The following is a 25,809-nucleotide window of genomic DNA, read 5'->3' as shown; positions in this document are numbered from 1 at the left end:
TAACATATATGTTAAGTTTTTTCATAATATTTAACTTAATAGTATAAGCCACTATCCAAACATTAAAAAATCATGAGCAACTTGGACACAATTTCACCTTGAAAAAAAACATTTATTGAACAAGAAGTTTGACAGCATCAGCACGAATTGTCAGAACTTCAGAGAATCAAGCAAAGAATAGAGCAAATGCGTCTTTTGCAAAAGTGACATCTAGTTAAAAACAAAAAACAAAATAATCACAGCTGATGTTTTAGACTTTGAGAATAACCTGCAAATAACAGCCACAGTATTTACAACACTCGTTCAGAGTCTGTTCTCCATCACAGGTATGCTCTGTGTACTGGTGATGCATATAACAGCAACCCATCAAAAGTAATTTAAGTGTCAACCAAAAAAAGTAAGAAACCCAAATAAAAACAAATAAAAGCATCAAGTGTACTTTAATTCAGTGAAGCAGTTAAAACATAACATGATATAAACTTAAAACTAAACCCAGTATTTAATTTCAGAACATGCAGGGTAAGAAAAAATTTGTTTCATGTAAACAGTCAATTCGATAGCAAAATATGTTGAAGAAAAACACCATTTGTTGTTAATTCAAAAGACTGCCATTACACCACATGTAACAAGCTGACCTTCGAAAGGTGTAAGCTGACAAACAAAATCTAAAAAGAAAAGCATGATTATAAAAATCTGTATTTTCACAACCATAGCAGGATCCCGCAGATGAATCAATCTGTGAAGTCTTCATTTCCTCTCGGTAGACCGGGACTTACTGTGAAATACATGGGCTGGTGAATAAACACGACATGATACACAGCATTATAGTGTTCAGCACTAACATGTAATCCTGGTTCATATTTCTGCATAGAATCGATGCAGAGCCTACACTGTTGTGAGTATTTCTACATGTATTTAAGTTAGGTGGCGGTGTCTATGCCACTGTGTAGTTTCTTTGTGCACTTCAAAACAATGTTGCCTGAAACTAAGCAGATCATGTTTGAGTTGGAGCTTATCAATGTTGAACAGTTACTATACAGTTACTGCAACAATGGACGGATGACGATGCAGGAGGTGATGTGTACGATCACTGAACGGATTATGGCAGACGGACAGTGAGCTCTGTGTGGCTGTTCGGACAGAGACAATGATGCTACCAAATGCACCAATGTGACGTGTAGTTACATTAAATGGGAGGTGCATGTCAGGTACATACCTAGGGTGTTGATTCAACGTTTAAGTGTAAACTAGCATTAAAAACATACCTCCTTGACCGTGAGCAGGATCTTGAGTGCTTGCGAGTCTTGTCTCTGGAGAGAGACCGATATTTGCGTTTGTCTCTTGAGAGAGACCTGGTGGGAAAAATTATTTATAAAAAATTCTTTATAATCTACAAATCACCAAATTTTGATTAAAAACTGTTTCACAAGCTTACCTGCTGCGACTGCGGCTGAGGCTCCTCTTCTTTGGTGATCTATGTTGAAGGTGATTTAGAAAAAAAAGAAAAATTAAAAAAATTACAACTGAGAATGTGTCAGCATGGAAATGTGGCTACACGTAGTTCCGTGTCTGTTAATAAAAGGATCATCTGCATCCACGAACTGCATCAAGATCAACTCAATGAAAGGAAACTTTGGCCAATGAGCACCAATCTTCAGGGTTCGACATTAAGGCTTGGTGGCTAAGCTAAGGACAGTTATGACAAACGTGAAAAACACATTCTTATATACTCAATGCAAATAAAAACCTGTTTTAAACAATACTGAAGGCACACAGCCATTATAAAAGAAAACTGCTGAAACCTGATCAGAAAATATTTTCACTTTCATGTAAAAAAATTCTTAATTACCAAACCGGTGTGCTCAAGGTGAAAAGACATCTTCAGTGAAAAGGGGAGCTACCGCTAACAAACAACAGAGTGCAATCTATTCCACTCAAGATAGCTTAATGTCGAGCCATGAAAATAAGATTTCACTGAACAGTGGATACAAATATTTCTTTAAAAAAAAAATTAATACTGACAGCAAAGTTCTTTGACCATGAGTTTTGACCTTTAGTTGTTGAAGCTCTGCACTGAAAATTATCAAAATGACATAACTGCGGATGGAAAACTGTCAAGCAGCATTGAAAGCTAGATTAAGCATAAAAACTACAAAGAGCATGATAAAAGAAACTTACTATTTTGGGGGATTTGGACAAGATAGAAATGACGCAAGGACGCCAGACTGATGGTGAGGGAGGTCGAATTGCAGAGAGGATTTACCACATGGTGCAAAAGTTGGAGATATGAAGTTGCTTGGTGGCTGGTTGGAGGGGGCAGTTGTAGATGATTTTCCCTGCCTTATTTGGGGGGAAGGGGAGATGGGGAGGGATGAAAGCCAAGGGCTGTCCCGTTGATACCGGAGTTGTGGAGAATAGAACGAGTAAACACGCTGATTGGTTGATAATGTGAAGTGGACTGCTGTCGACTGGGTTAAGGTTGGAGGAAGAAGAGGAGGATGCTGGGAACTGCATGCTCAGGAACCAAAAGGTTGGTGGAACCTGATGACTGGCGGTGCGCCTGGGTCATGTGACAACACCAGATTGGGGCTCGCTGGTCAGCAGTCACATGATGCTGAAAGAGGACTAGTTGACTGACTCAGATGGTGAGAAGCGTGGTGGTGACTCTGCAACGGGGTTCAGTTTTATTAATAGATGGCAACTGAACTCAAAGAAAACAAAACTTACACCTGCATAAAGTAAGTATAAAAAAGTACCTAGAAAAATGTTTGATGGGTGATGAAATGCTAACGGTGCGTCTTAAGATGCCCCAACAAATCAACATCACTCTTGTAGAGCTTGGTGTTTTACAGGCAAATGGTTTTCTGAAGATTTCATAAATATTGCAGACATAAGCTTCCATTGGGCCTGTCTTTCAAACATAAAAACATAAAAAAAATATGCCTGATGATGGTGAATCAATGAAATTTTGCCTAAATTAAGTATTGCTCCAATTAATGCAGGATTAGATTTTTAAACATACAAAGGGAGTGACATCAAAAAATCAATTCCAGCCAGATTCGTAGATAATGTATTGATGAACTCATATTGTATGTGTGCTAATAGTAGTAATTTTATTTTACTAGGCCAAAGTTGTGACTGGTCAGAAACTTAACTCCCTACTTGGCCTTGGTTTGAAGGTTGTCAAAGCTTTAATCGCTCTAAAGACATAAAAGGTTTTTGCCACAGTAAACAGCTTTACTGAAACTAATTTTTGGAAGAAGGCAAAAAGCAAATACTGAGGAATCGCTATCTGCTTGTCATTTTTGCTTTCAAGGGATACTGCAATTGAGTCTGTGAACACAAAAATGTGAAGAGTTTCAAGTGGGAAATATGTACCTGCGCCTCGCTGCAGGACTACGTCGCCTGACATCATCTCGAGGGCGTCTATTCCAGGATGGAGGAGGGCCACGGCTCCTAGAACGCTTTTCCCCAGTGGATAACTCCACACGTAGTCGACAGCCACACATATTCCTTGAAAGAAGTCATTGTGAGTGAGAAAGTGCAATAAAAACAACAAGCATTGAAATAACACAACTAAGAAGTGTGCTGAAGGTATTACCTTCCGTCCATTTCTCTCACGGCATCTGATGCATCTCTGGCATCTTCAAACTCTACGAAAGCAAAACCTGGTGGATTCCTAGCAACCCAAACACTTCTTAAAGGGCCATAGTATCCAAAGGCCCTTTCCAATTCAGTCTTGTTTCCATTGTTTCCTAGATTTCCAACATAAACCTTACAGTCGAGGGGACAGTCTCTGTGAAGAGCAGGATCTGAAACAAGGACAAGGCCCAAGCACAGACATGGAGGGATGTGATAAACTTAACCAAAACACATTTTTACTCTGAAATTTTTTGCACCATATCAAAAAGTAGTTAGTTCAATGTAAAACTCAAATTCTTTGCTGCAATTATCTACATGACCAAAAATGTACCGTCTCTAAATTTTCACTTTTGTGTCATGTAATTTTGCTTCCCTTCTACTCTCGTATTTAAATACAGCAAAATTCGGAATAAAGCTGTTATCACTCGCATTACTTTCTGTCCCTGTTGTGAGAAAATGGAGTAAATATGAAATGGGGGCTGTTGACACTGGAGAAAAATAACTTGAGAGAAACGTTACACCAGTAACTTAGTGTAACATGTATCTAGTTATCATACCTCCCATATCACCAAAAATCTTCTTCTTCCTCCTGTAATCAGATGTGCCTGAAAGGAGAGAAAAGAAACTGTTAGGGCCGCATGCCTGTGCTCTCGATAAATGTTAACTGGTCGAGCACATAATAAAACCAACATGTTTCACTGATTAGACATCAAGGGCGTGTTCAATGTACTTCTATATTAACCCTTGATTTGAGCCACTACAAGGCGTCAGAGAATAAAAGGAATGCGGTCTAACAACAGCCCTGCGATGAACCCTAACACCAAGAAAACATGTAGATGTCTCTAATGTTGTCAGTTGATTGAACTTTGTGGTCTTTTTGAATAAGGGTTCATGTTGTGGTGGCACCGAACTGTGTCGAGTTATACTGACAGATGCCTCAACTATTTCCACCACCCTATTTCTATCAATAGACAATCACAACGAGACACACCTCTACGTATGATGACACCCTATTCAACAAGCACCACGAACGACTTCCTTCAAAACTATCACCTTTCTTCGGTAAAAACCGAACACCGCCAGCTGTGTGAATGTTGGACTATTGAACAGACTGTTGTAAAAAAAAATCGTATTGGTTTATTTAAGTGTAAATTGTGGGTAATGTTAGGTTTTAACGCTTACGTGTTAGCATTAGCCCCACGCTCCCATGCTATCGGAAGCTAGCAAACAAAAGTAACGTAGCTCGCTCTCGTTAGCTTGCGAGTAACACTTCCGGGTAACATTAGACAGTTTTCCTCACATATTTGGTCGGATCGAGACGCAAACTTCGCGGCTGTACAGTTAGAACAGATTCCGCGTTTACTCACGGATGACTTAGTTGGCACACTTAAAGCAAGTCGTGGCTAAAAAAACATTACAGCTGGAATGCGGCAGCCACGGACTGTGTCTTGAGGGCAGCTAGCAAATTTAGCATTCGAACACGACGAGACGGTTATAAAGAAATTTGCTTCCCACACCGGCCAACACACCAACAAGCGTTACGCGGTACAAACATTTATTAAACAAAGCAGCGAATTGTGTGTTCAACGGGCACAGCTCACCTTTACGTAGCTACGACCGAACAGCAGCAGATTTCACGTCGCCGTATTCAGCGGCTATGTTAACTTGTTGTGAGCACCGGTAGTTCACCGGAAGAGAGCCACGACAATTTGTCTTTTTCTTCTTCTCTGTGTTTATTGGCGCGTCGTAAATCACCATCGGATGTACACATCGCCATCTAGTGCACCGGAGTGGACAGTCTGTCACAATACACAAAAAACAGCGTATCGTCACTATCCTGTTCAACTAATAAACAAGATATTCTTCGATTTTTCTTTGAGCCATATGTGTATTTTTTTTACATAATCAAAGAACTTGAGTCTCGAGTGTTTAGCCCCTATGTAGAAGGGAAGGGGGCCTTTACAAGTCTGTCATAAGCAAAACCCATTGCCCATTATAAACCACAAATCTCTGTAACTACAGACGTAAAAACACAATTAAAATTCTTTCTAAATTCTTTCTAAATTAAGATTCTTTCTAAAATTTCTTTCTTTATATAATATTATGAGAGAAAACGATCTCTATACTTCAAAATAGTGACTCAACAGCCCCACTACAATATCACTTTTTTAAGTTATCACATAGATAAGAGGCAATTTTGAACAGAGGCTAGGCCTGCTTCTGATCCCTCATCGGCTGTATCATTCTCATTCAGCCAACACCATCTCCCTCAAAATGAGCCACTTCAATTTTCCATGCACATTTTCTCCCATCTCCATTACCACCTCTAGGTACAGTCTGTTTATAGACAGATAGGTAGATCGATAAATACAGTAGAGTACATTATTAAACCTGATGGGAAATTTCAGAGTCACAGCACCTAAAGGTAAGTCACAGAAATCACAACTACAGACAAGATTAAAAACACTCAGGAAGGTAGGAAAGAAACAAATTAAAAAAAAAACATATTTCTGTAGAATCTGTAATACGCTGACACATTATACTTTAAGTCGACCATAGCATTTCAATTGTTGTGTTTTATGTTGACAAGCTATACAAATTTTACTCATGCAGTTGGACTTTAAAAACAGAAAAACAATTACTGTCTGCCATTGAGTTATTGTTGTGCAGGGAACAAGATTGCATCAACAGTGCTGGAGGGTTATTGCTCAATAAAGACGCAACACCTCCAACGACCCCTTGTAACTGTTGAGGTGGGTGGTTAGATACTGTATGTACACTTCCTGTACAGAGTCATATTCAAGAAGTGGTGCTGAAAAGGGGGAAATGAAAGTAACAGACGTCTTTGTCTGTCTCTGACCATGAACGCATAACCTCCCAGGACACGGTTCTAATAATGATTTCAAATGTATTAATTGAGATGGAAATCTGCATACAGTTGTAGCTGTAGCCCTTAATGCTGTCTTTGATAAACTTTTATAATGGTGTGGTTCAATTTATTGTCAAGCATTTTTATGTCAACCAATTTTTTTGCTGCAGTATTGTTTACAGTTATTGTTTAGTGCTTGGACATGGGGTCTAACTGCCCTTGTTGTGCGGATTCAAATTTGTAACAGGGCAATTAGTTACAGTCGTCTCAAGCTTTGATTAATGATTGCTTGACATGACAGATGTAATAACTACTTGCAAGACTTCCCTGTAACTAAAACCATGTCTAATGAAGAATAATTACCTATTTACACAGGTTTGATTGATTTCCCCAGAACTGTTCTAATTTCTTTTTTTCAACTAAATAGATAAATCAATAAGTTAATTGAAAAAAATTAATACTACAACTACAACTATTACAATCAATATTACTATTAATACTAGGCTACTACTAACTACTACTACTACCACTTTTAATAATGATGATAAATCTAATCCAGCTAATTTTTATCAGGCAATATTATGTTTTACGTGATATATGGACTATGAGTGAATAAATACACTTATTTGGTAGTTTATTAGGTACATTCCATGCTAATGCAGACTTGCACTGCAATAAATCCCAAGCTGTAAAATTAAGAGATAAAACATTGTTCAGTGGTGTCCAGGATTATACAAAGCATTTGTGTTAAGTTTCTTTGTTGTTGTTTTTTGAAGAGTTAAAAAAAATACTTTCACAATGCAATAACATAAACGTTTGAACCATGGGATAAACTGACAAATGTCAGACAGAAGATAAAATCATGAAGACAAAATAAGGAGCCACATACACATGATCTGAAAGTCATTCACTCCTTTAATCTCAATAGGTATCCATCACGTGTGAGATTAATCCAGTGCCGATGATACAAAAGAGAATTGTGTGCCGTGGGGTTCACAGAAAAGAACCTAAAAGGAGATATCACATCAAGTGAACTTTATAAATGAACACAGGCCACAGAAATTTGTAAGGAAGTATCCTCTGCCATGGAGGCACCACGGTTAATATTAAAAATTTACACAAGCGCTGCACTTAAATACAAATGTTCTGTCATACGTCTACTTATCGTTTCAGAGCAAAATACCTACTTCACCCACTACATATGCAGTATGGGTAAACTATAGTTTCTTGGAGATTCAGATTCAAAATGCAGAACAGATGATTATTGGTCATCAGTAATAATCCAATACTGTTTGATATAATAAACCTGACAGGGAGACAAGGGCCCTATATCTGTATCATTTTCCAATGACATCGCCGTACTTTTACTTTGAAATCTCAAGTGCTAGTTGTTTTTGTTGTTGTGATAAAAAGATTCCTCCTGTTAGTCACTGTTTCCCCGTGTAGCTCCTCATCAGCAGCAGCGTGGAATCATTTATTTAGGGTCCTTGGCAGACATGGCAGTAAAGAACTCTTTCTTCAGGGGGAAAAAGTTCACGGATAAAAGGGATCACTCAGGAGATTACTCCCATGTACGTAACAAGGATGTCTAGAACACAAACAAAGAGCATTATGTTGCCCGGCTTTATTTCTGTCGCTGTGTGCATGTGTGAGTGAGAGCTGGTGCCTCCCCAGCCTTATTTTTACCACTAGTCTTTTAAATAACCAAATGAAAAGTTAAGCTTGGTTTGTTTTCTTAGTATGTACCCCCCCTGCTGCCATATCATTCCCCTTTTAGCTGTTTAAATGAAACATCCTTTTTTTTTCTTTTTTTCTCATGCATCCACTCAGGGCAGTGTTTTTCAATCAGATTAGTACAGCACATTCTGTTCTGTTTCACTTCCTGATGACTGTGCAGCCTGTATCCCTGTATGAACTCACCCGCGTGCTTCTGGTTACACCAAGACACTCATTCGGACAGACGTGCTCTCGCAACTGCCTGTTAGATTTTAGTACTACATATGATATTTAGTAAATGTGTGTAGGCAAATATGAAGACGACCCACTGTTTACCCGTTTATTTTAAGGGCAAAGACAAGACTTTTTCGAGACTTTTTCAGATTGTTTCCCACCAGCTTGCTGCTTTCCCTCGGAACAGAAACACAATGTTCATGGCGTTTCAGAAAGGAGGAAGACAACAGCTCAGGCCATGTGTCAATGCAGCAATCTATTCATACATTTCAGTTCAGCTGAGGTCAGTTGTGTTCACTTTCGTCCAAAGGCAGGACCAAGTGCCAAAAAAGGTACCAGGACACCACAGTTCAGTCCAGGCTTTCAGAAAACAAACATATCTCTGCCTGAGCTGGAGTCAACTGTGCTAGCGAGTTAAAAAAAAAGAAAAATCTGTATATTTATTGTTAAAAGCTTCAGGTGGGTGGTGGCGCATGGTGAGAGTAAATTTAGATAACAAGACCACAGTTGTTATGATTCTGTGCTACTTTTACATGTTATCTAAGTGATCTAATATGAGAGAAACCTACTTTCTTCCGATATGCGATTGCTCGGAAGATTACCCAGCTGGTTGACAACACCCCTGTGGCTTTGCAGAATCCGGTTCACTTGTGTTGTTATGTCACCTTTATAATTAACGGGATCATCATGTTCCCTTGAAAGGCTGCCTGGCCGTCTGCCAGAAGCGTGGTCAGACAAGTGCCCTCACCACCTCTGATTCTGGGAATCACCCAGTAGAAATATGCAATAATAATAATTTCACTGTCTGAGCACCTCAGTTCCACAGGGAACAGTTTTAACTCTTTAACTTTTATTCCGGATAGCTTAAAGATCCCTCACATTCATACCAATTTACTCTAAAAATATGAGGAACATAAATACGCGCAGCAGCCATAAAACATCCTGTACTGCAAACATCGTACATGGACGTAATAATACACAGTGCCCGCATCCTCAGACCACGAAAGCACAAAAGCAAAGCCATAAAAATCTTACATGACTTTTATGGGAATTTCAGCTGCTGTTGCACATTGACCCAAACTGTATGTCTTGTTCCACTGAGAGTGTGACTTCATCAAAGAGATTCTGGGCATACATTTTCACATATAAGCATCTCAACTCTGTATGCAAACATTAGTTATACGCCCTTCATTTAAACCGTACAAGACATAAATGAGCAAATGCGTTACAATTTTCTGCCTGATACTATGTCGTACTTCATAATGACAGGACTTATTGAATAAGAAAAAAACAAAATAACCAAGCAATATTCTATAACTATACAGCAGATGATAGTGAGTGAGTTTCAGCTCCAGTTTTGTTTCTTACATCCTGTCCAAAATATAAATTAAAATCAATTTGTTCCACCACAATATAAGGGTCAAAATTATATCTCAACATTTTGTTCAACTGCACTAAAGACTAATGAGCACAGCAAGATTGATTCAGTGTAAATAACCTTGAATATGTATGAATATAAGTGATGGTTGCATTTTGTCAATGAGCCAACTGCCTTTTTTCTTAGACTCTGAACATTTCCTTCACTGCATGAGGTTAGAAACTGTTAATATTTTGTCAGACATTATTATTGGTTTAAATGGACAGTATTTAGATTGCGCTTTTCTAGTCTTGTTGACCACTGGTAAACAGCAGCTCTTTTTATGTCACATTCATATACACTGTCGGACGGCAATTTGTTGTATTATTGTGTATCTTACAGAAAAAATAGCTCAATTAAGATTAAGATTAAACTTGTAAAGCAAGGTTTCATGAAATATAATGCATTTTACCTCCCAGCATTACATGAAGTACTTACAACATCTGGACCAGGTTTAAGTTTTATCTTTTATGCTACCCACAGAAAGTACTCTTACATTTCAGTCAGTAACGCAACATATTTACTTCAGTACTGGTAGATGTACATTTTTTACCCATTATAGTAGTGTATGTTTAACTGTAACATGTCTGCACTTTTTTCTTCACAGATTGATATTTGATTTACACATCAAGAGATGGTGAAATATAATGCATCATAGGCCACTACTTCCTGACATTAGAGATGTATCATAGCTCCACCTAAACGTTGGTTTATTGCTTCAAGTTGTCATTTGTCACTTTCACTTTACAGTGAGTAATATTAATTTCAGTGTTTACTTGTTCATGGTAGGCTACTTTGATATTGTAGCATCAATAGGCAACAGCTACAGGTTAGGTAGGATGTAAGTAAACACATTTAATTATCACTTTTTTGATATACTGGTCATCCACTTGAGTTTTTACATTTTACCCTGCATTTCAAATGAGATTATGTTTTACTGCCCAGTTGCTGTACTATTTCATTGACATATTGCTGTTATAATATTTGATTTGCAAAGCGAGAGCTCTTAAAATGTAATGCTTATTCTAAGGAACTTATTCACTGTCTGTCCCAGGGTTAACTGATCATCTGACACGTCCACGTGGATCCATACTGTCCCTCACAGCAAGTGGTCTAATTTTACTCAAGATTTGACTTGCAAAAAATCTTGTGCATCCCTCAACAACACCTCAAACAAATAGGAAATTATTAACAGGCTCCTTCTCAGTGAGTATACTTAAATGTTTTTGACCTGCATGTTTGTTTACAGTGAATTTGTCCAATGCTCATGACTCATACTTGTGGTATTTTTTCACATTATAATGTTGCTTCTCTATATACAAATATTTGTTATATCTGTTTCACCACTGTGAAAACCACAGTGATGTAAACAAAAAAAGATGACAAATGATCTCCACACAGTGAAAAACACAATAAATAAAAAATAATAATAATAATAATTCATGATTGAAAGAAACGCTTAATAATGAAAAAACAAACAATCTATGTACATGTGTCATATTCCCTACCTTGGAATAAGTTACAAGCAACTGCTCTTTACGCGCAACAACGTCCGGTAAACGGATAGATTATTATTTCTTTGAGCGACTCGTATGGAAACAGTAATCCGTCTCACAGCGCGTCTTATCGGGCGGCGGGGGCACTTGTGTTTGTGTGCTTCCTCCGCCCCGTGTGCGCGCCGAGGCGCGACTCTCCCCGCGAGCGGCGCACTGGTGAAACGTGCCGTCGGATGAGCGGGGCGGAGGAACAGCGCGCTGCGGAACAGCCTGTTCCCGGCCCGGCTCGGCGCGCAACGGGTTACAGGGTCAGGGTGGCTGTTGGAACACGGTGTTCTCGTCGGCAGCGGCAGCGGCGCGGCTACAGTACAGCCGGAACATTGTGTTACTTTGTGGCCACTGTCCAAGACCTGCCCTTAATTTTACACTAAACGCCCCCCCCCCCCCTCCTCTCCCCCCTCCCCCTCCCTCCCCTCCCTCCCCGTCTCTTCCTCTACAGTGTCATTCTGAAGTCTGAGCTCCATGCGGCCACTACACCGGCACGTTTTACAGATAGGATAAAGGCGGGTGTGTGTGTGTGTGTGTGTGTGTGTGTGAGTGCGCGCGCGCGAGTGTGTGTGCGGGGGGAGAGAGAGAGAGAGATACAAAACAGCTCCACACACTAACCTCATGGGCAGAACATTTAGTTCCCTGGATGTGAGAGCGGAGGGGCGGGATCGAACCAGGAGCAGCGGACGCGGTTAGAGAGCAGCCGAGCGTCCGACCGCGTCGGTGGGGAAGAGGCGCGCACACACACACACACACACACACGCGTATATATATATATATATATATATATATATATATATATATATATATATGTATATATATGTTTGTGTATATATATATATAGGCTGGAGAGAAAGGACGGGGTGCACGGACAATGTGAGTGATTCCATTTCTAAATATCTATATTTTTATTCGTATTCTTATTATTCTGCTGCTGTTATGACTTACTGTGGGAGTGAATGAAGACGAGAGGTTCACCGGCTCCCCAGTACTTTCTGTTCGGGTCTGAATTAAACGATCACTTGTTATACTTATGAACGTTTACCTTCTATCTGGGATTGAGAAAAAAAAGAAGAAAAAAAATCATAATGAGAATGAGCGTGATGGAATAGTTAGTGAGTTTCTTTTTTTCTTTTTCTTTAAAAAGCAAATACAAAAACAGGTGCCCAGTTGAAGTTGTGTGCTTATAGGATGGTATGGGGGGGCATTTAGGGTTACAGTTGAATCCCAGTGCTCTGGAAAAAAAGGGCTGATTAGACCCACAGTGTGTGTGTGTGTGTGTGTGTGTGTCTGAGTGTGTTAATAGGTAAGTGTATGTGTGTGTGTGTGTGTGTGCTTGAGTGTGTTAATAGGTAAGTGTGTGTGTGTGTGTGTGTGTGTGTGTGTGTGGCACTTGGCTGTTGTTCCCTGTGCCGGTGGATGAGGGCAACGATTTACATCCACAATCCCTTGGGGCTTAAGTGTATCTTCACAAATTACAGGCTTCTTACAATTTATGACATTAACTCTGTGCCGACTCCTACTCATTTTGGACATAGTCGTGCATTGAAGGGTGGATAATGACAGCCTCTGAAGAACTTGGACTATATAGGTGTTATCATGGATTTTAGATTTAGATGAGGGGGGTGACACAGACGCAGATTCGGCCTACTGACATGCATCCAGGCAAAGTCCCAGAGATTAGTCAGACTGCTTCATGGTGCTATTTAATGACAGTCAATAACTTAATGGCCTAATACATGAACACAAAGTGCAAAGGGTGACCAGTTTTCATTGCAAATTCAAGGGTCCGTCGTTCATTCCCAAATACACGCGGCTTTACCACGTAGCAGCATTTTTCCAAAAGGTCCATGAAGGCAACTTAAAAAGCTTTCCCTGCATCCTACTTAATGCCCTGTGACGCGTTTGTCAGGTTAGAAAAAGACTGCCCGTCGTCAGACAATGCTGTGCTTCAGGATGTCATTCAGGGTGGTTGGTTGTGCACAGTATGTTCTCACATGTTCACATATGAATCAGCGGCAGAACACGGATGTGAGACATTATGTGCAGATACACTGGGTTCGTCTGTGGATGTGGTCTTTGGTTCATTGTGTTCTGTTCCTGCATTCCTCCGCAGGGTATCTGAGTAAAGGTACATGCAGCCTACATGCCATCTTATCTGCGTTGTAACTCTATGAAGACAGTTTCTTTGTTAGATTTTTTAACAAAAATGCATTTTTTCATAAATTAAAAATAAAAAATTCCAAATGATTAAATTCATTGAATGGGCAACTTTTAATTATGTTAATGATTACAATATTCCTCTGCTTGCTCTCTTGAATTCAAATCATGTGTTAATGTAAACATATAACATATATGGTCACCTTGACAATTAAAATCAGCTTATTTTCATCGCAAAAAAATTTAAGCTGGGTTGTACGTGGGGGGGTCAGATTGGTAAACACCATCAGGCTTTGCCAGCAGAGAACTCTGAATAGAAGGAACATTGTGTTCAGACACACACAGACACACACAGACACACACAGACATACACATGCATACACTGGCACAGCAACTTACGTACATCTCAAAGGAAATCCACGGAATTCTGAAGATCCGGGACAACGTGTAGCCACAGACGAGACGGACATTTTGTGCCGACTTGTGTTCAAGAGTCCAGCAAATGAGCACTTGGTGTTTGTGAGTGAAACAAAATTGAGGAAGCAGAAAAAGATTAAGATCCTTAAAGATCAATAAGATTGATCTTTAAGGATTTTAATCCGTTAAACCCCAGCTCTAAGATCTTGTCCACACGGAGAAGATGAGATGAAATCTATTTCTCCATCAATATTCAGTAAGATCAGCTTATTGCCAAGTCGGTGCATCTCAGGCCAAGCCCTGTCGCTTAATTTTCATATTTGAAGACTCTTCACGTCGTTAGTCACCGTGGCAGAATGTCCTAATGTTTGCACATGATCGTCAACAGCATCTGGGATGTTCTGAAAGTCAGATAGGACAATTCTCCAAAAAAAAAAGGAATGCAAGGAAAGAGCTGTTGCCTTCTGCCATCTCCCTCACATTCCTGTCCAGCCTTTGCAGTAAATATGGACAGGATTAAAAAAAACATTTTAAAGAGAGAAATATAACAGAGACAGTATATCTACACTTCTGTACTTAAACTTGGCCTAACGTCACATTATGTCCAGTGCAGGCAGTTCGAATGAAGGTGTGATAAAATCTGTGCATGTGAGATCAGTGAGAAAACCTCTTATCTTAATTTATCTAGTTCCACTCGCAAGCACAGACGACACAAACAAACATTGTTCCCTGGTGATATGCTTCAATGTTAACAATCTAAGAAAGTCCTTGCACCGTTTTTTCCTTTGATATCTAGAATAAATATGTGGAAATAATACTACTGCCCGTAATACTACTAGTTCCATGATAACAAATTGACATGGTCGGTCCACAACCTGCGTGCCACCCTGGTTGGCCAGTGCATTGGCACCGTCCCGGACACCCCCTTTGATCTCAGGGGGTATGTATGTACCAGATCACAGGAGCGTATGTACAATATCACAGGAGGGTATGTGCCAGATCACAGGATCACAGGAGAACGTATGCCTTTGATCCTTGCATCAACAGGGACTGTGTGATAAGTGTCATGTGCGTAGAAGCATGGCCTTTTTTACAGCCATCCCCAAATTTGGTACGAAGATTTGACATCAGTAAGCCCTTTACTATGTCTAAGACTCCTGGGGTAGAGCGGTTCACTGGCATTGGCCACTTCACTGTGACCACCAGGGGCAGTGGATCTCTGTCCAAAAGGCATATCGAGATGGAAATGATCTATTGCCCAAAAAGTTTTGTTAAGGTTGAGGTGTGTTGAGATATAAAAGGTACATTTTTTGTTTTCCTGTGTGTGCGCGAGCGATATTCTCCTTTTTATGTGAACCTGCAATGTTTTATACTGTAGCATACAATCAGAGATGAATCTGATTGCCAAAAATGTTAGCCATGCAATGTTTTCTTGATTTTGTAATATCATTTGTTGAGATAAAAAGCCAACCAGGAATGCTTCGTAGCATACCACAAGAAACAAAGTGGATCTAATTCATGCCCAAAAACATTTTTGCTGCTTATTCCTTCAAAAAGTTATGATTTTGTGTGACTTTTTTTTTACTATGTTTGGTATATGTATGTGTTTCAGTACTTTTACCATGAAGTGACCTCTCTACCATTTGTTAGAGGCCTACAATTAAAAAAACTGGGGGGTCTGTTTTTTTTATTTTTTTCTAATTGTAATTATTGCCCCAATGGACTAAGGAATGAAAGCATTTTTTTTTCCATTGCTTTGTTCTTAGTGGGGTAGTTAAATCATTTCGAAATTAAGGTATCTTATTCAGTGTATGTTAAAATTCTTGGTGTGGAGTGACTTTTGCTTCCTAAAGACGTGCAACACTAAATAAAGCCAAAGTGGTTTGATAACTCTGTACCTGATCCAGAGACAGTTTGGGCGTGAAACTTCTAAATCTAATGAAGTGAAGCACAAAACACTCATTGGTCTGCCTAACATCTAGTATCTCATCGTAAATGATTGATTTTTATTTGCTACTGTTGCTCCATAACCCTGGCCTAACATTAGTAACATCCTGACACAGATCCAGAACAGCTGTGATATGATGCCATGTGAGCAAGTGTTAACGTCTCAGCTGTTACGTGTGCGTCTATAATCACCAAATAGCATTTGCCAATTGCTTAACACAGCAAACTTTTTCGTTGTCTGCAGACAGTGTCAAGATTATTCTGCCATGGCTGACTGGAAATGCCTGCGGCCACTTTTACTGAGACAGCAAAAATGTGATTCGACAACTATTGCTGCTGTGATGAGAGACAGGGAAGATTAAGCAGCTGAAACCTCAACAGGTCAAAACTGTTTTTTAATGTCATGCAGCATAAAAAGCATTTATCTGTCTGTCTTTCTGCGCGGAGTGTTAAAAATATGGCATGGTCCAAAAAACTGTCAATGAATGTTGGTTGGATTTGTAATCATTTTTATCTTTGATCAGTTCAATTTCTCAAAGGCACCAAAAAGTAACACACACACACACACACACACACACACACACACACACACACACACACACACACACACACGCGCAGGCATCAAACCAGAGTATGTGTCAAGATATTGAAACTGCCAATTACTAAAAAATGGCATCAAATCCCTGTTCATATCTATATATTGCATCTCTCTACAGTATTGGTTGGCAGTCTTTTATTATGGCATTGTTTTGAGGAAAGACAAAAGTGAAGAATCAGAATTCTTTGTCTGATATTTATTAAAGAATTTCTGTTAGAGGACTAATTTGTTGTTAGGAAATTGAAGAAGTGGCGTAAAATGAAATATTGAAATATTTTTGACTGAATGCTTTGCTATCACTATGGGTATTATTTACACCTCTGTGGATGACAATCATTGCTATTGAAAGAAGAAAAATTGTAAGAAAGGCTCATTAGTTTTGTGCATATGATGGCCATAGAGATGTAGAATAACAACATAATTACTTTACGGTAACAGCCTGAAAGACGCAGTAATGACAACATTCAAACCACTGTATTATATCAGTATATCATTACTGAGTTGAACAGTTGTGATCGAATTCAATGTTCTCATCTGTCTCGTATCTTGAGAGGATTAAAGATGATCTTGTGGTGATGATGCAGCATAAGTACAGAGTGGTTGTGAGAGTAGGTGAGTGCAAAATGTCCGTTGCAGATGAGGCTTTCAAAAAGTCTTATGTTGAAATACTCAAATTGAACGGTGAAGATATCTATATATTGTGGTGAAGCTGAGCTTCACTACAGATTTAATTTGGTCCATAAAATAACATGTGCTCCATAGATTGTACCATAACCTGATATTCTTCAATTCTTGTCCTTGCTGAATGTTTCAATATAAATGACAAAACAACAACTAGCCGCTTATTTATACATAGATTTATAATTATGTGATTACTGCATTTGTGGGAGATCAGACAAGGTGTGATACAGTCGAGGGATATCACAACCCATGTTCCTCATACAAATGAGAGCAATGTTAATGTGACTTTTCAGAACAAAACTATAAATGTATAATCTTCAGTACAGTACATGATATTCGAGTACTGTATGTGCCCTGAAATAGCAGCAAGTTATATCCTGTGAAGACAAAGTCCTATTCATTGGGCAGATATGGAGATCTTGGATTGATATTTTTGTCTGAGACAATGATTTTCCAGCCCATCTCCCCGAATTAAATTCATTTCATATGTCATTTTCCTTGTTTTCAGTGGCGAGACATGACAACATGTTATTTATGGTGCTCACATTGTTGACACACATGTTCACATTTGTTTTTGTTTTTATTTTGCAGTGTTACCGTGTGATGCCCACTTGCAGAAATGACCACTGATCAGGAGTTGCCTATGGATGCCCAGTCAGCCACAGCCATGTTTGCGGCAAAGGGCATTGATGTAACACCCAGTAAAGACCAAGGAGTTATCAAGGTATTTACATTTTACGTTTCATTTGTAGGCATTCAGGCACAAGTAGGACTCACCGTCCTACCATAGGGCATAGTTAGATTCTTTTGTCTGTTCTCTCTGAATCTACCAGCTTCTACTTCCTTTATTTTCTCTGTCAGATGGCTGGAAACGTTCTGTCTTTCTCTACGCAGGTTGTGAAGCATCCAGGGTTAGATGGAGAGCGACCGATGGTTGGAGACAGAGTGACTGTACACTACACTGGAAAGCTGCTCACGGGGAAGAAGTTTGATTGCAGTCGGGATCGTAAAGAACCTTTTTCATTCAATTTGGGAAAAGGTATGTTACTTTATGATGGTAACTGAAAAAGCATAATATGTCTCCTTTAAAGAAATAGCTTTAGATTTTGGCAAAGTTGATCAAGATTGATCCCATTCTCATGTTTTTTAAGTCAAATGAAGCTACAGCCTGGATGCATTTAGTTTTTAGCTCAGCATAAAAAACAGATGTTAAAGCTGAGACGTTAAAGCACAAGTGAGGGACCTAAACTTAAATGAACATCTGTTACATTTAAGCCCAATGCCAAGCAGGATCATAAAATGCTGATTAGGTTAAATCTCTCTGTATTTCACCATATACCAGCGTTTTAAATCAGGTGTCTGTGGCGACATTCCCATGCTGTTCTCCAGGGTTTTGCCAGAGATGATGATGATGGGAGCAACTCTAGCGATGGCGACAGAGTAGGCTACAGCAACTAGGAGCACGGTGGAGCCTTTGAGGGAAAAACCTACATGGCATCCAAGAAAACTTTCTGATGCACCAGTTCAAAAAGTGAATGAAAAAGAAAATTGGAGCTCAGATTTACAAAAAGCCTTTACACAGATAGTGCAGAAAGAAGGGAAGAGACTGGTGGGCATTTGTACAATATGGAGCTGTTATATTTACCCTAACTAAATTAGGAATTGTTGACTTGGAAGTCTAAGTGCTAAAGCGAGCATGAATGTCGGATCATTGGTCTTTTGAAAAGTAATGGAGAAAGGTCCCCTCTCCAAAAGGCTGTGAGTTGGATTATGTTGCCTTTGGACAATGCCAACTCACTGTTGCCTCCAGTTGACACACTATATGCTCAGCTAAGCTGCCTGGCAGTTGGCTTTAGCTTCATAGCAGACAGATATGAATGTGGCATCCATCTTTACATCTAACGCACCACCAGTAAATTGAACATTTCCCAAAATGTTGGCCTATCCTCCGAGTAAAACCAGAAAATGATTTTCTTTCTGTCTGTCTGACTCTGTTCTCGACAAATACTCTTTATACTTGGACGATGGACTTTGAACATTTACTATTTCCTTTAAATCGTTGGCATTTTTAAAATTTTTTATTTACTTTATCCACTCACAGGACAAGTCCTGAAGGCGTGGGACATCGGTGTAATGTCCATGCAGAAAGGGGAGGTGTGCACGTTACTGTGCAAACCAGAGTACGCGTATGGACCTTCTGGAAGTCCCAACAAAATCCCTCCCAGATCTCCAGTATTGTTCCAGGTAGGTGTGCCATGCCAGTGCTGCCATTTTGTGCCAGATAGTTAGGGGTGTGTGTTAAACTTAACTCAGTCCAACAGCTAGTTTAGCCCAGTTGCCAGTCTTATGGCTTATGTGATGACTCCTACTTGTGTTATTTATTTGTTTTTCTCCTCCCACGCCAAAGTTCTCTAACGCCCTACACCAACGTCTGCACGGGTGCAATTTTTCTTATTCTGCTTCATATCAATATTGTGTTGCAGAATGATTAGATAAATGTCTCCAACAAAACAGATGGAGCTACTCAAGTTCGAAGGAGAGATGCTCACAGATGATGGTGGGATCACAAGACGAATAAAGGTGAAAGGGGATGGTTACACAAATCCCAACGACGGGGCAAGTGTTGACGGTAACGGCATTCTTTGCTTTGAGGATGAATGTCGATGTTGTACCAGTTTTGCCAAATAACACATGAAACGGTGACATCACGGGTGACATTGTTTCGTATTTTGTGTCATGTGTCCCACAGTGCACCTGGAGGGGAGCTGTGGTGGTCGACTGTTTGACTGCAGGGATGTTAGCTTTGTTGTCAGTGAGGCTGAAGATAAAGGAGTTCCCCTGGGTGTCGACCGAGCCATGGACAAGATGCAGAGAGGAGAGTGCTGTTTACTTTACTTAAAACCAAAGTAAGTTATTGCAAAATATATCTGAAAACGTGATCCTCCTCCCTTCTTTTGCCCTCTCATTACTCTAAAAGTGAGACAGTCTTTGAGTCAGATTTCTTTGGTAAACAACTCGATAGATAGACTTTCATGCTTTTTTCTTTTCTATTTCATGGTTCTTGATGTATGATTTCGCTCAGATAATGATTCTACTCCTTTCGCTAATTTGACATGCAGTCTCTCCCTGTTTTTCTAATGATTTTAAGACCAATGGTGGAAGGAAAGTAAAGGATGATCCTTTACTTAAGCAGCAATACAACAATGTCAAAACAGTCAAAAGTAAAAGTTCTGCATTCAACGTAGTCAAGTATAGAAGTACTCCAGATCAAACTGTCCATCATGGTGTAAGTACGTATCATGTAAAGCAGAATTGCTCTCACATATTCTTAACTATTTCCTTCCTGATACATACAAGTCAGTCACTGAAAAAAATAAGAGATATATTTATGTTGTTTATAGCATTTTGCTCTTATTTGATAATTCAAAATGAAATGAATCTCTTGTTCTGTAACTTAACCCAGCTTTCTATTTTATCAACTATAAAATTATATTCTTTGTGGATATTTTTTTACTTTAAACGTAAAAGATATTGGCAAAAAGAGGAAAAGAAATAAATAGAAGACATGTAGTACAGCGCAACCCAAGTCTTATTATTTCTCCTTTTTAAAATTGTTAAACACAAATAAAATAGGACACATTGTACTGCCCCAAACCGCATCATATCATTCCCTTTACCCCACCCACACCAAACCTCCGCTTCATGCCCTCGGGCGAAAGCATTACAAAGCACTAGTGATACAAACTAGGAATTCATAGCAGTTACAATTAATGCTTGGAAATCATGCCCGGCACGCAGTCAACTAACACATAGTCAAATTTTGAAAGAAGAAAATTAAGATAGACAACCATGAAAAACTATCATATCATGTACTATATCTGAAGTCTTCTCCAACTTAAATGACATAAATCCCAATTTCTCTCGAAGGGAAAACTCCTGCTTTATATCTTCTATTTTCAAATACTGACCCATACTATCTCCAACATATCTTCTTCATTTTATAATATGTTAGTGGTTATAGTTATCAGTTACCAATCTTCGTACCCAGTTTGGCTGCTTATTCTTGTTCTCGTGAAAAGTTTTGTCAACAGATGATGATGATCAATTATGTCTTTTAAAACAAAAAAAAATCTATTTACAGGTATGGCTTTGGAAGCGAAGGTAAACCAGAGTACAAAATTGGACCACACAAAGACATTGTATACGAGGTGACCCTCAAAGACTTTAAAAGGGTGAGCTCTCTTTCTACTTTTCATCATTTAATAAATATATTAATCACTGTATGTCAGATTATATGAGATTGGGGATCAGTACATGTGGTATCAGTTATATTTTTCATTTGTAGATATGCAGATAATTTCAGCTGACAACCTAAAACAAAAACAATGTTTACTCACTTTCTGTTTGTTTTTTTCTGTTTCTACAAGGCTAAGGAATCCTGGGAAATGGATTTGAATGAAAAGCTGGATTTGGCTCACGGAGTGAAGCATAAAGGGAATCAGTATTTTAAGGTACAGTCCCCATGCTGGTCTTTTTCCTTAACAATTTTTTTTTTCTTCTTGTTCACACTTTTACAATTTTTTCACCATCTTCCTGTTTTAGGCAGGGCTGTACTTCCAGGCGGTCATCCAGTACCAGCGCATTGTTTGCTGGCTAGAGATGGAGTGTGGTTCTGGGATAGAGCAGCAGAAGAAGATACAAGAAGTTCTTTTGACGTCCCACCTCAATTTAGCATTGTGTTTCCTGCGGATAAAAGAGTTCTCACAAGTGGTGGAGAACTGCAACAAGGTGAGCATTACAGTAGTCCATATTTGAACACAATTTAATCTCCTAAAAGTGTCTCATTGTAGATATTTTCACAATTGATTCCTCTGGATGTGCCTGTGTTTGTGTGTATAAGGTGATTGAGATCGAGGAGAGCAATGAGAAAGCTCTGTATCGTCGTGGGGAAGCACGTCTCCTCCGCAACGAGTTCACCCTGGCTTTGGCAGACTTTCAGCAAGTGCTTCAAGTCAACCCCACAAATCGAGCAGCTCGTGCTCAAATTTCCATCTGCCAGAGCAGGATTAAGGAACATCACGAACAGGACAAGAAGACCTACGCCAACATGTTCCAGAAATTCGCTGAACGGGACGCCGAGGTCTGTAAAGTCACTGTTCTTTGCTCAATGTAAATTAAGAAGGACTGACTTCTGACTGACTGTTCATGTCTTCCTTATTGTCTTTTCTGTCTATTTGGAGACATCATTATTTTTATTATGCCAAACACACACACACACACACACACACACACACACACACACACACACACACACACACACACACACACACACACACACACACACACACACACACAGTTCTGGATATTTGAAAAGGAACAGTTAATATTCAAACTACCATTAAAGCTCCAAAAGTTAGTTGATTTAGTAGGTCAGATTTACCCCCCCCCATTTACCCCCCCCCCCAGCTCTCTATAATTAATATATTACATTTCAAATATATTGAATTCATTGTCAATTTATATGTTCATATTTGACCATTCATCAGCCAGTATGGGTCATGCTGGGTGAGAATTAGTGATGCATCTGAAAGAAATTTCCCCCAAGGTCGTAAAAATTTGTACATTTATGATTCCTCATTTTTGTATTCAAGGCTACATTTCAGTTACATTTTGATAGTGAACCGTCCCATTGTCGTCCTACTGTGTATCATTGGGGTTTCTTTAGTGGTATACTACTGTCCTCTAGTGGTGGTTGATGGATTTCTTGACTCAACACTCATTCTCATCTGTTCATAAGTAGAAAACCAACAAAACAACATGTTAAAAAAATCTTCTTAATATAAATCTGGATCTAATTTTTTTTTCACAGTTGTACTTTTACTGTTCAGTTGATCCGTATTTTCATGAAATGCAATTTTATTGGACATGTAGATGCCACGAATTTCCGAGGGATGGTCATCAGTCTAAGGACAAACAGTTGTAATTGTTGCTTTAATCTGAAACACTGTCCTTTGCACAGTTTGGGAAACCGAAGAGGAGGCGAGACGACAACAAGAGGAGCAGCATGAACGGTGAAGTGGGAATTAAACGCCGGCGGAGAAGTCAGGACTGCCCGTCGTAACAGTGACATTTGAAAGGGAGAAAAAAGAGAGACAAGGCTCCTTTTGCTTTCCAAGCCCAGGCAGCAGAGGCAGGAACAATTGTCGTATAAAAGCCTCTAATCCAAACCTCTTTATCCCAAATCCAGTGTCACCATTCCTGCATTTGTAACAGAGTGTAAGCAGGGACATTTGCAAGCCAAACAGCGTTTCTCCTGTCACATGGACCGTGCAACTGCCAGGACATACCTCCCAGTGGATGTAGTAAAACAGAATCAGTGAGTGAATATTTAGTGAACTGAAAATATACAGTTTCTTCAAAAACAGAGAGGAATTACGCTTTCTTGTCATTAGGCTGTGTAGAGTTGAGATGTGCCTCCACGGTATGTTTCTGATTCCAAAACTGCACTTTCAGACTTGATTTGGTATTAAGCCTTTTCTTGGGCAGCTGCATGTCAGCTTTGCAATTTCCTTTTTTAAATGTGCACTATGTATAAAAAATGTGTTAACAAGTCCTGTTAACTCGCTGGTATTTAAAAGAAAAACAATCAATTCTAAAATGTGAGAAAAGTAAATAACCCTTAACTTAACCTTGTTTCAAAAGAAAAAAAATATAGTATAGGTAGTTACTCAAGTCTGAATTCATTTAATGATGGGAAACTCAGAAATACTCAGAATTACAAGAACAAAAAACTATATTATTCCCCTGGCACATCATTTCCTCCTCAGGTTTCCAATCAGCAAAGAGCTGAAGCAGAGAGAAAACTCTGAAAAAGCACAAACTACAAATACAAACTTATACCACAGTATAAATCTGTAATTTTGGTTTTCTGACTAAATCCACAATTTATATTTGGTAAGAGACTACCTAGAGAAAGGGAAATCAGTACATCATTTAATGCCTATAACAGAAATGAAACTGGTGTTAGAAAGATTATTTCCAGAAAATACAATTCAAATGTTCCCATTTGTTTGGGGGCAAGGGTGAGGCATTGTTTTGGTTGAGTTAGACCATAATGCCTGCACTAAAATAAGTTATTCATGAATACATGCATGATAGCCCAATAATGAATAATTTGTTTAAATCTTATATTTTATCTTTAAAACAGAGAAGGCAGTACAAACAGTTTTCAATGAGAAGACCAGTCTGGTGTTTTGATCACATGAAGCAACTGATGTCTATGGACATGAAAAAAGAAAAAAACAAACATAATTTCTATGGACTGATTACACTTTAAACTTAGGGCAGCTGCAAAATCATTTGATAAAAAAAAATGTATGTATAAATGTATACATACATACATACATACATATACATATACATATATATATATATATATATATATATATATATATATATATATATATATTGTCGATACCACAGTTTTCTTTCAATCACAAATTTCATGAAATGTTCAACTCTGGTAATGTGATCAATTCCTTATTTTCACACCTGTTTAGTTTGTTTTGCTTCAGTCCCAGAAATTACGTCTCTTTATTTCACTGCATCTATTTTCTTTTTTTCATTCATTTTTTTCAATGTGTGAATGTCAGTGGATAGTGGACAATGATGCACTTTGGTGACTGTAAAACCAACACTTATATGTCATGAAATGTCCGGATAAAATCTGGACAATAATCTCAAAATGTTTTATAATGACTGGTTGGTTCAGAATGAAAACCTTAGCTGTCTTAAATATTTTATGTAAAAAAAAAAATCAACAGTGTGTATGTGTGTGCGTGTTAATATATATTGTTGTATGTTAGCAAGGTTTTCAAACAGCTTGTTGCTAAATGTTTTCAAGTACTGCTGGCTCTAAACATTCAAACATTTTGTACTGTGGAAATGAGCATGAAGTACTTTTTTCCTTAGCAATCATACAGTCTATTTATCCCCACTGTCGACTACAGCTAGATTTACAGGCATCTTACTGCTACTTTAATCATTTTGATAACCTGGAAGTGTAAATTTTAGGATTTCATTTGAGGAAATTTGACAACAAGCAGGATGCAATGCAGTAGGTTAAACTGCAGCCTGGCTGATGTGAGCCTGGTTTTATTAGAAAGTGTTAATGTATGTCATACAAAATGTTTAAATGTATTCAAACGATCATTGCCCTGTAAAGCAAAGTGTAATAATTGTTTTAAACCAGCATTCATGCAAAAGAAATATTTTCAGACAAAAAAACCCCCACAAGGTACCTTTGCTCATGTCTTCTTTATATAGTTTTTATTTTTTTGCACTTTGAAAGCATTAAATAAATGCAAGAGTTGCATTCAAAGAAATATGTTATTATTAAAGTTACAGTAAAATATATTTGAATGTTGCTTTTAACATTATAGCAATATTGTCATAAAAACTGGGAAAATGCTGTTTTGGACTGATGAAACAAAGGTTGAATCCTTTAGGAAGAACATGGTTGGGGTGTAATAAATGAAGTGGATACCACCATGAAAACATCATCCAGTCCCAAGTGGAGAAAGCA

The 25,809-nt window shown here is 38.7% G+C and overlaps 2 protein-coding genes and 1 long non-coding RNA gene across 4 annotated transcripts; 2 read left to right on the top strand and 1 right to left on the bottom strand.

The window, feature by feature from the left end:
- Positions 1 to 91: 91 nt before the first annotated feature.
- srsf3a (serine and arginine rich splicing factor 3a) lies at positions 92 to 11,565 on the bottom strand. 2 transcript variants are annotated; one of them, XM_035630572.2, is made up of 8 exons: positions 11,387 to 11,555; positions 5,244 to 5,441; positions 4,200 to 4,247; positions 3,602 to 3,812; positions 3,379 to 3,513; positions 1,436 to 1,474; positions 1,266 to 1,352; positions 92 to 775 (listed from the first exon to the last, which is right to left on the bottom strand). In XM_035630572.2, the coding sequence occupies exons 3-8, from the start codon at positions 4,204 to 4,206 to the stop codon at positions 748 to 750; spliced, it is 507 nt and encodes a 168-aa protein (XP_035486465.1). In that variant the 5' UTR covers positions 4,207 to 4,247; positions 5,244 to 5,441; positions 11,387 to 11,555; the 3' UTR covers positions 92 to 747. The 2 variants fall into 2 exon arrangements, with proteins under 2 accessions (XP_035486465.1, XP_035486466.1); XM_035630573.2 differs by lacking the exon at positions 5,244 to 5,441 and having other exon boundaries at positions 11,387 to 11,565.
- Positions 3,730 to 25,640, top strand: LOC124850047. Its single transcript, XR_007030830.1, has 3 exons — positions 3,730 to 3,741; positions 6,114 to 6,117; positions 23,783 to 25,640. It is a non-coding gene; the product is annotated as an uncharacterized LOC124850047 (long non-coding RNA).
- fkbp5 (FKBP prolyl isomerase 5) lies at positions 17,811 to 25,640 on the top strand. The gene is made up of 10 exons (XM_047332488.1): positions 17,811 to 17,949; positions 18,120 to 18,264; positions 19,327 to 19,469; positions 19,740 to 19,854; positions 19,975 to 20,131; positions 21,367 to 21,457; positions 21,653 to 21,736; positions 21,828 to 22,013; positions 22,126 to 22,365; positions 23,245 to 25,640. The coding sequence occupies exons 1-10, from the start codon at positions 17,845 to 17,847 to the stop codon at positions 23,344 to 23,346; spliced, it is 1,368 nt and encodes a 455-aa protein (XP_047188444.1). The 5' UTR covers positions 17,811 to 17,844; the 3' UTR covers positions 23,347 to 25,640.
- Positions 25,641 to 25,809: the final 169 nt, after the last annotated feature.

This window comes from Scophthalmus maximus, chromosome 6 (assembly GCF_022379125.1).
Source record: "Scophthalmus maximus strain ysfricsl-2021 chromosome 6, ASM2237912v1, whole genome shotgun sequence".
Classification (NCBI taxonomy): domain Eukaryota; kingdom Metazoa; phylum Chordata; class Actinopteri; order Pleuronectiformes; family Scophthalmidae; genus Scophthalmus; species Scophthalmus maximus.
This window is presented reverse-complemented; position numbering and strand designations above follow the sequence as displayed.